Below are 14,936 nucleotides of genomic sequence, written 5' to 3'. Positions count from 1 at the left end.
AGGTGTAGCAAGTGGATAAAAAATGGTGGCTTAAAGAAGATTTTTTTTAGAAAAAAATGTTTAGTGTCTTTTAGATTAAAATCACAAATAAGGACAAAAATGTAATTGATTGTTTATTTTTTGGGGGGTTAGGGGGAGGGTGTTATCGAGTAATTCTTTCCTAGATCTCTTTGTTTGCTATCTTTCTTTTTATTTCAAAGGTAAATAATCAGGTTATGTTTTTGTCTCAGATGTCTCTTCTTTCCATATAAATTGTGGTGGAACTGAAGTAGCGGTTGATGGAAAAACATATGAAAGGGATACAGATTCAGCTGGGTCTTCAAGGCTTTTCATAAGCCGAACTAATTGGGCATTTAGCAGCACTGGTGACTTTGTGGAAGATAATAGCCCTACATACATTTGGACAAATACTTCGAGGCTCTCTATGAAGAATTCCGAGTTGTACATGAATGCACGGCTTTCTCCCCTCTCCCTGACTTACTATGGTTTCTGTCTACAAAATGGAAAATACACAGTAAACCTTCACTTTGCAGAGATCATGTTTACTGATGATGAAACATATTCCAGCATTGGAAGACGCATATTTGATGTTTACATTCAGGTAACATTATACTTTCACACCCATAAAATTTGATGTAGAAAGGTTTCTTTTTCTCATATTATATTTTTGTTGGTAACTCATTTTGAAGTGGTACTCTTAAAGGAGATGTTGTCCGTGTTAATGGCCAAGTATTTAGCATTCAATTTTTCATCGATTACTATAAGAAATGAATTATTATTAATTTTCTTTGGCAAGCTTAACATAACAGATCCCTGCCATAGTGAAATTTAAACAGTTGCCTTGCATATCGAGTTCATTTGTGATTGGATTAAGTTGCTGCAGGGAAAGCTGGTGCTGAAGGATTTTAATATTGAGCATGAAGCAGGTGGGGTTGGTAAGGAAACCATACAAAATTTTACAGCAGAAGTGACTGAAAGCACATTAGATATACGGTTCTATTGGGCAGGAAGAGGGACAACTGCTATCCCTTTTAAAGGAGCATATGGTCCTCTCATTTCAGCCATTTCTGTGAATCCTAGTATGTTCTACAACTTCTACTACCTTGTTTTTTCTTGTGTTAATGATTCGGGATTGACCTCATCTGAACATAACAAATTTCACAATATTTCTACATCATGCATCGATTGTAGTAAACCACAGAAAATGGAATTACCTATTTATTATAATGAGTCTTCCCCTTTCACTAAATGTTTAGTAAAGAAATGACCTCATTTTAAAGTATCAACCATAGTTACTGTTTATTTTGAGAAGAGAAAAGTTAGAGGTATGAGTGGTATTTCATCCCTTTCTATATTAGATCATTAGCATAATTACAGGAGCATCTTAAGGCATAAATAAAGATACTAAATATACATCAGGATGAAATAGGAAATATTTCTAACATTCTAACACTCCCTCTCAAGCTGGTGCGAAGATATCTCTCATGCCTAGCTTGTTGAGAATGTCACGAAATGGTTTATTCCCTAATCCTTTGGTGAGAACATCAACCAATTGGTCCCTAGACCTCACGAATGGCGTACATATAGTGCCACTAGTGAGCTTTTCCTTGATAAAATGCCTATCCATGTCCACATGCTTGGTCCTGTCATGTTGAACTGGATTGTGAGCTATATTGATGGCTGCCTTGTTGTTACAGTATAGCCTCATCGAATCTGTTTGATGAATCCCCAAATCCCTCAAAAATAATCTCATCCATAATAGCTCACACACACCCTGAGCCATAGCTCTGAATTCAGCCTCTGCACTGGACCGCGCAACTACATTTTGTTTTTTGCTTCTCCAAGTAACTAGATTTCCTCTAACAAAGGTACAATAGCCAGAGATTGATCGTTTATCAGTGACTGATCTAGCCCAATCTGCATCTATATATGCCTCCATACTAAGATGACCATGTTTTGAGGAAGACTTCAAGTACCTCAAAATCCGCATAACGGCCTCTAAGTGAATTGCACGTGGAGCATGCATAAACTGACTAACAATACTCACTGCAATAGCAATGTCAGGTCGCGAATGAGATAAGTAAATTAGCTTACCCACTAGCTTCTGGTGCCTCACTAAGCTTCGGTCCAGGCTCTAGTGGTGTATCACAAGCTTTACTGCCAAGCATCATTCTAGTTTCCTTTAGCAAATCAAGCACATACTTTCTTTGATATATGAAGATGCCATCTATGGACCGAGCAATCTCAATCCCTAGAAAGTACTTCAAGCTGCCTAGGTCTTTGATTTTAAACTCATTGGTCAAATACTCCTTTAACCGAGGAACCTTCTCAACATCTTCCCTTGTGAGTACAATGTCATCTACATAGACAATAAGAGCTGTCGTCTTTCCATGTGAGGAGTGTTTCACGAACAAAGTATGATTAGCTTGATTCTGTTTGAAACCACATTGCAGCATAGTGTTAGAATTTACCATTCACACTCACCTACTACACTCCACTACTCACACTCACCTACTACACTCCACTACTCCTCACCTACTACCCAAACCCTCTCCTATATAATGTCACTCTGATTTGTAATACAAGATAACAATTACAAACATCAATCAATAATACAATTCTCTTTTTCTCTTTATATATTAAATTTCTACATGGTATCAGAGCAGGTTTAGAACCTAATATTTTCGCTTCACCGGCGGGCGGCAACCTCACCTTAGCCGTCCGCCGGACCTCAACCTAGTCCGCTAAGATTTTTTTTACACATACCTCGCCAGAGCAAAACCTCCAAAAGCCCTATCCTTCGCCGCCCACCACCGCCGTTGACGGCGGCGCAACCAGCACCTCATCATCGAACCAACCAGTCCCGAGCTCCAATTCCAGAACTCGATCAAGCCATGCCTCAGATTCGTCCATCAAATCAGGACTCAATCTGAACATCAAAACACAAAACTCCATCTGATTGAGAGCCCCATCACCGTCCACGTCACCTTCTCTGACCATACTCAGAAGCTCGTCATCGCTCCAGTCCTGTAACCCAAGAAGAGCAGAGTTCTTCTTCCAGCTCTCGAACGTGATGAGACCTCTGTCTCTGTCCAGCAAAAGCCCAAACCCATTACACAGCTCCCTTATCAGACCCTCTCCTCCCAATTTATTAGCCATCACCGGCAACAGATCTTCGACATCAGCACTGGCAGCCACCGCCCCACTTTCCTTTTCCTTTTTTTTATTTTATTTTTCATAATCATTCTCAAATATTATACCCCCTCATCCACACCCCACTTTCCTTTTCTTTATTCTATTTTATTTTTCGTCATTAAAATAAAAAAAAAAAAAAAAATCTGAATATTGCCAGAGTGATCATCATAACGAGGCATTTTCAAAATGATGGTGGTGGGCTTGAAACGTGATGGTGTTATTTTTTTATTTTTTTTTTCCCTTTTCCCACAACCCACACCACAGAACCCCTTTCTTTTCATTTCTTTATTCTCCACTCACAAACCATTATCATCACTTTTGCACCTCACCCCCACGTTGCTCCACTTTCTGTTTTTTTTATTTTATTTTCTTTATTTATTTATTTATTTTATTCACAAAAAAAAAAAAAAAAAAAAAAAACCAAACTACCTAACCAGTGGTGCAGATGATGACTATAAGTCTGGTAGCAGTAGGTAGGATGATGATGATGATGACTAGGTTCCACTTGCCATAGCCTTCGGATTTTTGCTTTTCACTTTTTTATTTTTATTCGTTTTTGAAAACCCACTGTACAGGATGCTTTGGGGGATGTCCTCATATTTTTGTAAAACTTTTGTACAGTTTAAAATTCATAACGTATGCAAAAAAAAAAAAAAACAAAAAAAAAAAAAAAAAAAACAAAAACAACCAGAGGAAGAAGACGAACTGCAAACTCATTTTATTTATATCGGGCCTCACCCCGATCCCCATTTTACACACACACAAAAAAAAAAAAAAAAAAAAAAAAAAAAAAACAACCACACCCACAGTGGGATTTTTCTTTTCATTTATATCGGGCTTCACCCCGATCCCCATTTTACACAAAAAAAAAAAAAAAAAAAAAAAAAAAAAACCACCACACCCACAGTGGGATTTTTCTTTTCACTTCTCTATTCTACTGCAGGTCTCTTCTTCTTACTTTTATCTTGGGTATCCCGTGCCAGTCCGGTCTCCGTGTTTCCTTGTCCACCGAGCACGTTCACTCCCCCATACTCCTCCACTGCAGCATATGGCGGACCTCCAAATCGGAACATCACGGTGGCCTTCCGCTTCAGCTCCTTATTTTCCGCCTTTAGCACACTTAACTCTGCTCGCGCATCCTTATACATGCGTTGGAGCAGAGCCAGTTGGGCGTTTAACTGCTGCACCTCATTTGTCCTACTCTGCAGCCGATTCGACAAATTTGTAACCGCAGTCATGGTTTCCACACATGACTTCAATGTATACTGATTGGCCTCCACATCCGACTGCACTGCCATTCTTTGCTCCACCGACCGCATCGGAAAGTTCAACGGAGCAAAACCAGAGGTGTTTGGTTGAGGTTCACGGGCCTCCGCACCAGTTATCTCTCTTGTTGACTCGTTGAGGTCGGGAAAGAGAGTGAGTAGACCACGGGATGAAGAGGCCATATTCTGGGTAGCTGAACGGGAAGAAGAGGCCATGTTTTTTGGGTTGCTGAGTGTTTCAGCGAAATAGCAATTTCAGACTGATAATGTTCGGAAGGGGAGTGTTTCAAGATTTGCAGCTCTTAGAGGCAATCTCTCAGAAAAACGAATATCTCTCTCAGAAAATGAAGAGTTTTTCAGAAGTTTTTTCCCAGGTTTTTTTGTCTTCGCTTCTGCCTCAAGCACAGCCTCCGCATTGGTTTATATCGACACTGACGACGCGGCCGACACGCCACTCTGTCGCTCACGTGCCTCGCCGCGTCTCCGGCTCACCTTTTGATGGCTCGACGCTTTCTGTCGGGCACGACTTTTGATGAAGTGGGCGCGCCTTTTGAGGGCGCAACTTTTGATGGCACGTCTTTTTATGGATTGGGCACGCATTTTGATGGCACGTCTTTTTATGGATTGGGCACGCCTTTTGATGGCACGCCTTTTGAAAGATTGGGCACACCTTTTGAGGGTGCGACTTTTTAGGGGTCCGACAAGACTTTGTAAACTGTCCCGACATTGATTCCGGTTAGCTCCTTCAAGGGTCCGACAAGACTCTGTAAACTGTCCCGACATTGATTCCGGTTAGCTCCTTTATGGGTCCGACAAGACTCTGTAAACTGTCCCGACATAGATTCCGGTTAGTTTCTACAAGGGTCCGACAAGACTCTGTAAACTGTCCCGACATTGATTCCGGTTAGTTTCTACAACGGTCCGACATGACCCCATAAACTGTCTTCTACAACGGTCCGACATGACCCCATAAACTGTCTTCTACATCGGTCTGACACCGCCATCCAGTGTCCTCTACAACGTTATGACACCACCATACAGTGTCCTCTACAACGTTATGACACCACCATCCAGTGTCTTCACCAACGGTCTGACACGACCATACAGTGTCTCCTATCCTTTTTTATTTTTATGTATTTTATTATTTTGTTCCTCTCTTCAAACTCAAGTTGGTTAGTTTCTATCCTCCTTGAGTTTGCGGGGGGCTGTTAGAATTTACCATTCACACTCACCTACTACACTCCACTACTCACACTCACCTACTACACTCCACTACTCCTCACCTACTACCCAAACCCTCTCCTATATAATGTCACTCTGATTTGTAATACAAGATAACAATTACAAACATCAATCAATAATACAATTCTCTTTTTCTCTTTATATATTAAATTTCTACACATAGCCTAAGTAAATCTCTCAAACCAAGCCTTAGGAGACTGTTTAAGTCCATAAAGTGACTTGCGTAGTCGGCACACTTTTCCTTTGGTTTTAACATCCTCAAAGCCTAGGGGAATGTCCATGTACACTTCTTCTTCCAAATCACCATGGAGGAAAGCATGCTTCACATCAAATTGATGGAGAGGCCAGTCAAGATTAGAGGCAAGGGAGAGGACTCTGACAGAGTTCATCTTAGCAACAGATACAAATGTCTCCTGGTAATCTACTCCATAAGTTTACGTAAAGCCCTTGGTCACCAATCTTGCCTTATTACGTTCAATTGAACCATCGGCTTTGTGTTTCACAGTGTACACCCACTTACATCCAACAGGTCATATGTCCTTAGGTAACTCAGCCAATTCCCAAGTGCCATGTTTTGCAAGAGCTCGCATTTTCTCTATCATGGCATGCTTTCACTTAGGAGTAGAAAGAGCATCCTGAAAATTAGAAGGAAGACTCACAAAAGAAACTTTAGACAAGAAAGCTTTATAGGAAGAAGACAGATTAGTATAGGAGACAAAATGACAAATAGGATGCTGAGTGCAAAACCTAACCCCCTTCATGTTAGCAATGGGAACATCTAGATTAGAAAGAATCGAGTTACCTGGAGGTTCATCAGCAGAAGAGGATTCTGGACACTAATTAGAAGGAGAAGATAGCAGTGGAGATTCTAAACTGGTCTCTTTTACCCAAGTAACTTGTTTTCTATCTCTGTCCCTGACATAAACTTTGCTATCTTTCACTATGGATTCAGATTCAGACTCAACAGTCGCAATAGATGAGACACCCTTAACATCCTACTCAATCACTGATGGTAGTGATACAGGAATCGCTTTACACCAAGGCTCCCCCTGAAAGGATGACTGAGACACCGGTGATGACAGGAAGTAGGATAGAGACTCAAAGAAAGACACATCCATAGAGACAAACCATTTCTGAGAGGGTGGATGATAACACTTGTAACCTTTTTGGATGGTAGAGTAACCCAGGAAGACATACCGAAGGGACTTAGGATCCAACTTACCACATGTAGGAGAATGGTTGTGAAAAAAGCACACACACCCAAAGGTTTTGGGAGGAATGAAGAAACTAGAAGAGGAGTGTGTTTGTTGAGAACTTGGGTAGGCAGACAATTGATGAGGAAGGCTGCAGTGAGAATAGCTTTCCCCCAATATGATCGAGGAACATGCATTTCAAAGGACAGACGACGTGCAATATCAAGAAGATGGCGGTTTTTACGTTCGGCAACACCATTCTGTTGAGGGGTTTTGGTACAAGAAGTTTGGTGAATAATACCATGAGTGGCAAAATAGCTGGCAAGGCCAGAGCCAATGTATTCTTCCCCATTATCAGAATGTAGAATTTTGACAACCGCCCCAAACCGAGTGCAAATCATTGTATGAAAATTTTGAAACATAGAAAAAACCTCACATTTGTCCTTCATAAGATATACCCAGATGGTCCTAGAACAATCATCAATAAAGGTAACAAACCATCTTTGACCCTTCAAAGACATAAAACGAGAGGGACCCCATACATCAGAATGAATCAATGAAAAAGGGAATAAACTTTTATTAATAGAAGGAGCAAAAAAAGTTTGGCGTTGTTTTCCAAATTGACACGACTCAGTGAAACTCAGAAACATTGGCTGTGTTTGGTACAGCTTTTGAATCATGATTCTACCTTTTAGTTTGAGTGCGGCGTTTGTTTACAATTTTCAAAAATCATTTCCACACCTGCGTTTGAAAATTCGTGTACCCGGATGTCCCTCCGGCCGGTTGACCGGAATAATGTTCATGATTTTTTTTTTTTTTTGCACTTGTTATTTTTATATTTTAAATAAAAAATATTTTCAAAATTTTTAATTTTTTTTTAATGAGTTTTGAATAGAATTTTGGGTTGTGTTTGGTTATGAGTTGTAAGTTTTTGTATAAAAAATTATGTCACATCACTCAATTCAAAAACTCTTTTCAAAACTCATTCACCAAACAAATTTTCTACACTCAAATCATAATTCCAAAACTCACAAACTCAAAATACAACTTATATTCTCAAATCATATTTAGAAAATTCTATCAAACGCAACCATTATTTTTCAAAGCAATTGAAGGAAAAAGATGCTGAAGTAACAAAAAAGATGGATACCCAAGACGAAGGTGCCACGACCATAGGTCTTTCTTAGTAGATGGTAACTGAATGGAGGAATGAGCTAACTTTTCTGCTTGATCCAGGATATACAGACCATTTGCGTTTCTACTACTGCCAATCATCTTCCTCGTGATAAGGTTCTGAAACAGACAATGATCAAGAAAAAAAGTCACACTATAATTCAAGTCCCGAGTAATACGACTCAAAGACAAAAGATTAACCATAAAATTGGGAACATGTAGTACAGAAGACAAAGGAAGGGAAGCAGTGGCATGAATTAAACCTTTCCCAGACACGGAAGAAATTGTACCGTTAGCAATTCGAACTTTATCCTGTCCTGAAGAAGGGGTATATGCTGAGAGCAAATCAAAAGACTCAGACATATGGTCGGAAGCACCAGAATCAATAATCCAAGGCAATGTTTGATGAGATAAGAAAGTACTTGTAGAAGAAGCTAAATTACCTGAATGGACAAAGTTACCTGAAGATGAACTAGATGTCCGACGGTCGAGCAAGTGGCGAAGAGTAACCTCTAGTTCAGAAGTAGAAAAACCAGAGATATCAACGGAAGAAACAACCGGAGTTGGGGGATGTGGCTTAACTATATCAGAATGATGGGCTCAGGCATTGGGCTTGCGGCCTCTAGACTGACCGGAGCGACCCTCACGAAAACCAGAACGATCTCCACGACCCCCAGATGACGGTCCATGCAACTTCCAACAAGTCTCACGGGTGTGGCAAGGGCGATGACAATAGTCACAGAAGAGGGTATCCTTCTCAGAAGGAGGACGGGAACCATGATCTCCATCTCTAGAGGGTGCAGAAACTAGGGCAGAGTGGTAAGAAGAGGTAGATGGAAGCATAGCAGAACGACGACTCTCCTCATTCTGCACATAAGCAAACACTTCTTGGAGAGAAGGAAGTATATCCATACCAAGCACACGACTCCGAACAGGATCATACTCTACATTCAGACCTTCCAAAAACTTGAAAACCCGCACTTGTTCAACAAATTTCTAGTAACCAGCAGAATCAGTGGGACAGACCGCCTTGTAGTCCTGAAGATGATTAAGTCTCTTCCACCCATTGCTAAGAAAAGTGAAATATTGGAGGATAGCCATCTCACCCTGGACAGACCGGTCAATGGAGTGTCGCAACTCAAAAGTCTGTGAAAAATTGCCTTTGTGAGAATACGTAGTGGCCACAGCCTTCCAAATATCTTGGGCTGTGTCCATAGACAAGTATCCCTTACCAATCTCTGAAATCATGGAATGTATCAACCAACCAATGATAAGAGAATTGGTAATCTCCCACTGATCATAACCCGGATCTGTGGTACTGGGGGGCTGAACACGCCCATCAACATATCCCATCTTCCTTTTCCTCTTAAAAAAAAATAGTCAAACGCTGCGCCTATGCTAGATAATTCTGACCATTAAAGAGATGTGGTGATTTTCTGGCTAGAGTGGAGAGAATCTGTCATAGTAGGAGGCAAAACAGAACTCGCGCCTTGAGAAGCAGGTTGCGAAGTAGTAGACTCACTAGTCAATTCTGCCATGAATACTCTACTAAGGAACCCTCACAAACAAACATTGGTTTAATCACAAACCCAGAAGAGGGAAGAATGCAATAACCAGAACCAAAAAAATAATAATTTAATAGTACATTTTTTTTTCCCTTTTTTTTTAGAACACAAAAAAGAAAAACAGAGAGACAGAAAAACAAAAAACAAATTACATAAAGAGAGAGAGATTAAAAGTTCACATCACCCCAGACCCACGAAAGAGAGAGCAGCAGCAACCCAGACCCATGAGAGATGGAGGCTTGATTGAACCAAGGCTTCTTAGAGTCTGTCGTCTGCCTGAGAAGGGAGGAACGACACCCATGATTGGCCCTCCAAACCTGCCGACAGACTTGGGCTGGGAAAAGAAGGCTCCGACGAGCCCTAGGGTGCTGCCGAAGCCCTAGGGAGCTGTGACTAGGACTGCTAACAGCCTAGCTGACGACGACTGCTGACGTCGGAACCCTAGGGGGCTGCAGTTGGTGCTGTGGTGGTGAGACGGGGTTGCGGTGGTCCTGTGGTTGTGCGACTGGTGGCAGTGGCTGGTGTGATGGTGCTGTGGTTTCTAGGGTTTCAGAGAGGCTCTGATACCAGTTTATTTTGAGAAGAGAAAAATTAGAGGTATGAGTGGTATCTCATCCCCTTTAATATTAAATCATTAGCATAATTACAGGAGCATCTTAAGGTATAAATAAAGATAATATACATCAGGATGAAATAGGAAATATTTCTAACATTAAATCTCTTTGATGGAGGAACTAGTTCTGTGAAAACTTGATTTTGGAAAGGAGACGAACCCAACATGAATTTTAAAGAACTTGTCATAAGCTCTTAGGAAATGTTGGAAAAACTTCGTAGAAACACTTTTATCATAACTTTTTCTATTTTTATTGCATGCAAAGCTTATTTTTTAACAACAATTAGTTTTTTCATATATTGTTTAACATTTGTATTTTAATCGAGTATGAAAGTAGTCAAAGGCTTTATATTGTTATTTCAAGGCTTCTAAAATATTTGCTTTTACATATTCTACTCAATCCTATATGACCTGTCATTTCTAGTTTTCTATAATATTTTTTTAACCATTTTTCACATTTCTGTTTCCCGTATCTATTTCCCATAATGACAACTGTGATTTCAACTATCAGCATTAGGTGATTACTCCTTTACCTTTATAAGTCTGATGATTCACAAAAACGGATGCATTCGTATCAATGCTGTTTCTGAAGAGCCTTCTAAAATAGTTAGGCAAACCATAATACTAATAAATGAATTTTGATGATACTGAAAGGTTGAAAAAGAAGACAGTGCAATTGCTTTTATCACTTCTTTATGTTTGTTTTGATTACATTGCCAATGGAACAAATTTTCTTACAGGCAGCAAGATATCATTCTTCTAGAAATAGAAATTGACATCTCAATAATTTTATTCATGTCAAAATGTGGTCATTTTTTGTCGGCCTTCTCATCTTTGCTGGGGTTATTGTTGGGATAGTTCCACATTCCAACTAAGCAAAATGATTTTACATTTATGTTCATTTACAATTGCTAGTTAATAAAAGTGATTCAAATTGTGGGATTCCTTCTGAGTAATTGACTTTTGAACAAGAATTAACGATGTGACTGCGTGGTAATGGAATTATTTTAGTTGTATCTTAGCCTTACTGCAATGTCAGGCAAACCAGGAAACCAATAAATGTAAGCATGAGGTTTTTCTGTACATTTAAAATGTGAAGTTTAAAGACAGAAAAGGGATAATAAATTATTGTCCTTTTTCCCTTTTGATTGTTTTTTGTTCACTTGGATCCCATTCATTAATCACCTTAACAATTTCATCTCATTGGTGTATCTGTTTTCGGTTCATGCAGATTTTGATCCATCAGAGAATGGGAGTAATGCATCTGTATCAGGAAAGGGAAATACTATATCTGCAGGCGGTATAGTTGGAATTGTGGCTGGAGTAGTATTTGCTATCATCCTAATGCTGGGTATTCTTTGGTGGAAAGGATGTCTACAACACAACAATACGATGGAACATGGTAATTTAAAATCAACTATAGATAATTATGATAGTAATGATTATCATACTCACCATCAATGGTGTTTCTTTTTTTTTTTGGGGTGGGGAGTGGATAAAAATTCAATGTCTATTATGTTATTTACCCCAATAAGCACATTATGTAAACATGTCATGGTTCAATAATTTTTATTGTCCAGAACTTTTTTAGAATCCAAACGAGTGTTTGGTTCATTGGAATAAAGGATGGAATGGAATTGTCATTTGATTAGAACATTCATTCCCACGTTTGGTTCGGTAAAAAGGAAAGAAATGTACATTCCAAATTGACTCATCATTCACCAATTTAGGAGAATGGTCATTCCATTGGGAGGTCGATGAATAGCCATTCCATTCCTGCCCAAAATCATCAAGTCTACCAAACACTACCTTAGGAATTAGGATTAATGCAATACAAGTTTGGTTTGCTCATTGTGGGAGTGCTTTATTTAGACAAAATTACGATGTCCAGGTCAAGTGGGACTTGTTGATTTCTCTGAGCTTAGAAGATGAGGATGATTTTTTTTTTTTTAATGCAAATTATTAGGAATGAGCCTCTTGACTTTATTGAATGTGCTTACTTATCTAGTTGAGCTTCTTCCACAGATCTGAAGGGTCTAGACCTACATACTGGTTCATTTACCTTAAGGCAAATTAAAGCTGCCACAAAGAATTTTGATGTTGCTAATAAGATTGGAGAGGGTGGTTTTGGTTCTGTGTACAAGGTATCTTGTGGTAGCTTTACTTTTTCCCTGGTGTTAATAGTAATTCAACTCTTCATAATTGACATTGTTTTGAAATGAAGGGCCTTTTATTGGATGGCACTGTGATTGCTGTGAAGCAGCTTTCTTCCAAATCAAAGCAAGGAAATCGCGAGTTTGTGAATGAGATAGGCATGATTTCTGCCTTACAACACCCTAATTTGGTAAAGCTCTATGGATGTTGCATTGAAGGAAATCAACTGTTGCTAGTATATGAGTACATGGAAAATAACAGCCTTGCTCGTGCTTTGTTTGGTAAATTTCAACCTCATGCTTCACTCTATTGCATGCTTTTGGTATTAGAAAATAAACACATATTTTAGCGTATTAAGATTTTTGAGTTTTTAATCATTTGGTGATCTGAAGGACCTGAAGAACACCGGTTAACACTAGACTGGCCAACTAGGAACAGGATCTGTATTGGCATTGCAAAAGGTTTGGCTTATCTACATGAAGAATCAAGACTGAAGATTGTCCACAGAGACATCAAGGCCACTAATGTGTTGCTTGATAAAAATCTTAATCCTAAGATATCTGACTTTGGTCTTGCAAAGCTTGATGAAGAAGAGAATACCCACATAAGCACTCGGATTGCGGGAACTTAGTAAGCTGTCAAATTCTTATTTTTGGTTGATAATGTTCTTGTTATCATTATTATGATTATTGTTGTTGCAACCAATGAATTCACTGCCTAAAGTTCCCAAAAAAAAAAAAAAAAAATTAGTATCATAATCTGTTTCCCAGAAATCCTCAAAGGCAATGACCTAATTTTAGATATGCCCTTGTGGAAATAAAGCAGTGCATATTATTGACAACATGACAACATGTCACAAAAACAATGGTGATGTTTTATTTTGTATTTTGCAGTGGGTATATGGCACCTGAATACGCAATGTGGGGTTACTTAACTGACAAGGCGGATGTTTATAGTTTCGGAGTTGTGGCCTTAGAAATTGTCTGCGGGAGGAGTGCCACTAGTAAGAGAAAGGAGGATTCCATTAATCTTCTTGAGTTGGTAACTTATAAGCTTTCTTTTGTATATTGTTTCTTGTTTTAATTATTTATATCAAGGAAAATTTTCTTTGAAAAGCTTGTGTTTGCATAAAAAAGGAGGTCAATCCTTTATCAATTAAGAAATATATTTATTCTTAACGATGGGAAAAATTGACTTATTTGGTTAATTAATTCTTATTTGGATGTCCTTTGTATTTGAGTGGTCCTGTTCATAATTATAGAACATTTTAATATAGTAATTAGCTTTAATAAATAATTCCTTTGGTATAAAATGTGAGACTTCCTCATGTTTCTTCATGTGTGGAAATTTTTAGGTTTTCTTGAAATAATAAAATAGAATGTGTTTTAGATATTGAATTTCTATATTAAAAGCTTGCAACTTTTCATTTTCCATTAAAACAAACTGTCCTGTGTGTGTGTAGGCGCTGGACTTAAAGGAGAAAGGGAATTTGATGGAGCTTGTGGATCCGAGGTTGGAATCAGATTTCAACAAAGAACAAGTGATGGTGATGCTTAATGTAGCTCTGCTATGCACTAATGCCACAGCAGCAATCAGGCCTACAATGTCTTCAGTGGTAAGCATGCTCGAAGGCAAAGTTGAGGTTCAAAGTTTTTCAATCGATGGTATAGAGCCCGAGAAGACAGATAACCGGTTCCAATACAGCCCTGAAATGAGCACGAGTGACAGCCATAGCCACGGTATCTCAACTGATGGGCCATGGACTGACACCACATCTGCCTCTGATCTTTACCCACTCAATTTGAGTTCTCAATGGCAAAAGAGAGATTGAAGTGTTTGTTACACATCCTCTCAATTGTTTTTGCATATGTATAGACATTGCTGTTGTATGTCCATTTGGTTATGTTCTTTTGACTATTTTTTTTCTCTTTACTTTCTTAGTGCGTGAATCCATATGAATGCATGTCAGACTCTGTAATGCAAGAGTCGGTTATTTTAGAGTCTTTGTTTTTGGTCCGATGATCTATTTATTAGTATATGTTGTGTAGTTTTTTCTTTTTTTGGGTTGTTGTTGTTGTGTTGTAGGCTGTTTGCTTTTGTTTTAGTTGAGGCTTATTTCGAAGATGGTCTTGTGTTTGTGATGAATCTTGATCTGTATGGTCATATTATCAAAAACTATTGTATCATCTTTACGGTTATTGAAGTTCTTTTCTTGGCAATGTGTTGAAAAACACAATAGCTGCTTGTTTTTCAATAAATATATTTTTAATAATAAATCATTCATTTTTTTAGAGACAAACATAATAAAATGTAAAAAATATTATGATTATTGGATTGATTTAATTTTTTTTATGAATGATATATATGGATGGTCTTATAAAATGAACAATTCGGACTATCAAAACATGACTCGTGGTTGGTCTTGTAGGCTACTCAACTTCTCTCAAATTCATATTTGAACTTGAGAGAAATTTAACCTTTAAGGCAATAGGACTTTATTTGATTTTGATTGATTTTTTGAAAATTGAGTATTTTA

General features: G+C 38.6%; 1 protein-coding gene and 1 pseudogene across 2 annotated transcripts in view; one reads left to right on the top strand and one right to left on the bottom strand.

Annotated features, from left to right (window-relative positions):
- The window catches only part of LOC114257798 (putative leucine-rich repeat receptor-like serine/threonine-protein kinase At3g14840), a 71,566-nt gene extending 56,947 nt beyond the window's left edge, over positions 1–14,619 (top strand). For both annotated transcript variants that reach the window (XM_082884163.1, XM_082884162.1), the window contains 8 exons: positions 231–601; positions 884–1,079; positions 11,478–11,648; positions 12,272–12,390; positions 12,471–12,681; positions 12,793–13,030; positions 13,294–13,441; positions 13,863–14,619. In XM_082884163.1, the coding sequence (XP_082740289.1) occupies positions 231–601; positions 884–1,079; positions 11,478–11,648; positions 12,272–12,390; positions 12,471–12,681; positions 12,793–13,030; positions 13,294–13,441; positions 13,863–14,231 (1,823 nt within the window). In that variant the 3' untranslated portion in view covers positions 14,232–14,619. The remainder of the gene's footprint in view (positions 1–230; positions 602–883; positions 1,080–11,477; positions 11,649–12,271; positions 12,391–12,470; positions 12,682–12,792; positions 13,031–13,293; positions 13,442–13,862) is intronic.
- LOC145797329 (calcium-binding protein PBP1 pseudogene) lies at positions 2,647–3,225 on the bottom strand (annotated as a pseudogene).
- Positions 14,620–14,936: the final 317 nt, after the last annotated feature.

The sequence above is a fragment of the Camellia sinensis genome, chromosome 8 (genome assembly GCF_055761805.1).
Source record: "Camellia sinensis isolate YWXY chromosome 8, ASM5576180v1, whole genome shotgun sequence".
Classification (NCBI taxonomy): Eukaryota; Viridiplantae; Streptophyta; class Magnoliopsida; order Ericales; family Theaceae; genus Camellia; species Camellia sinensis.
The sequence above is the reverse complement of the archived record's forward strand: the minus strand, read 5'-3'. Positions and strand labels throughout refer to the sequence as shown.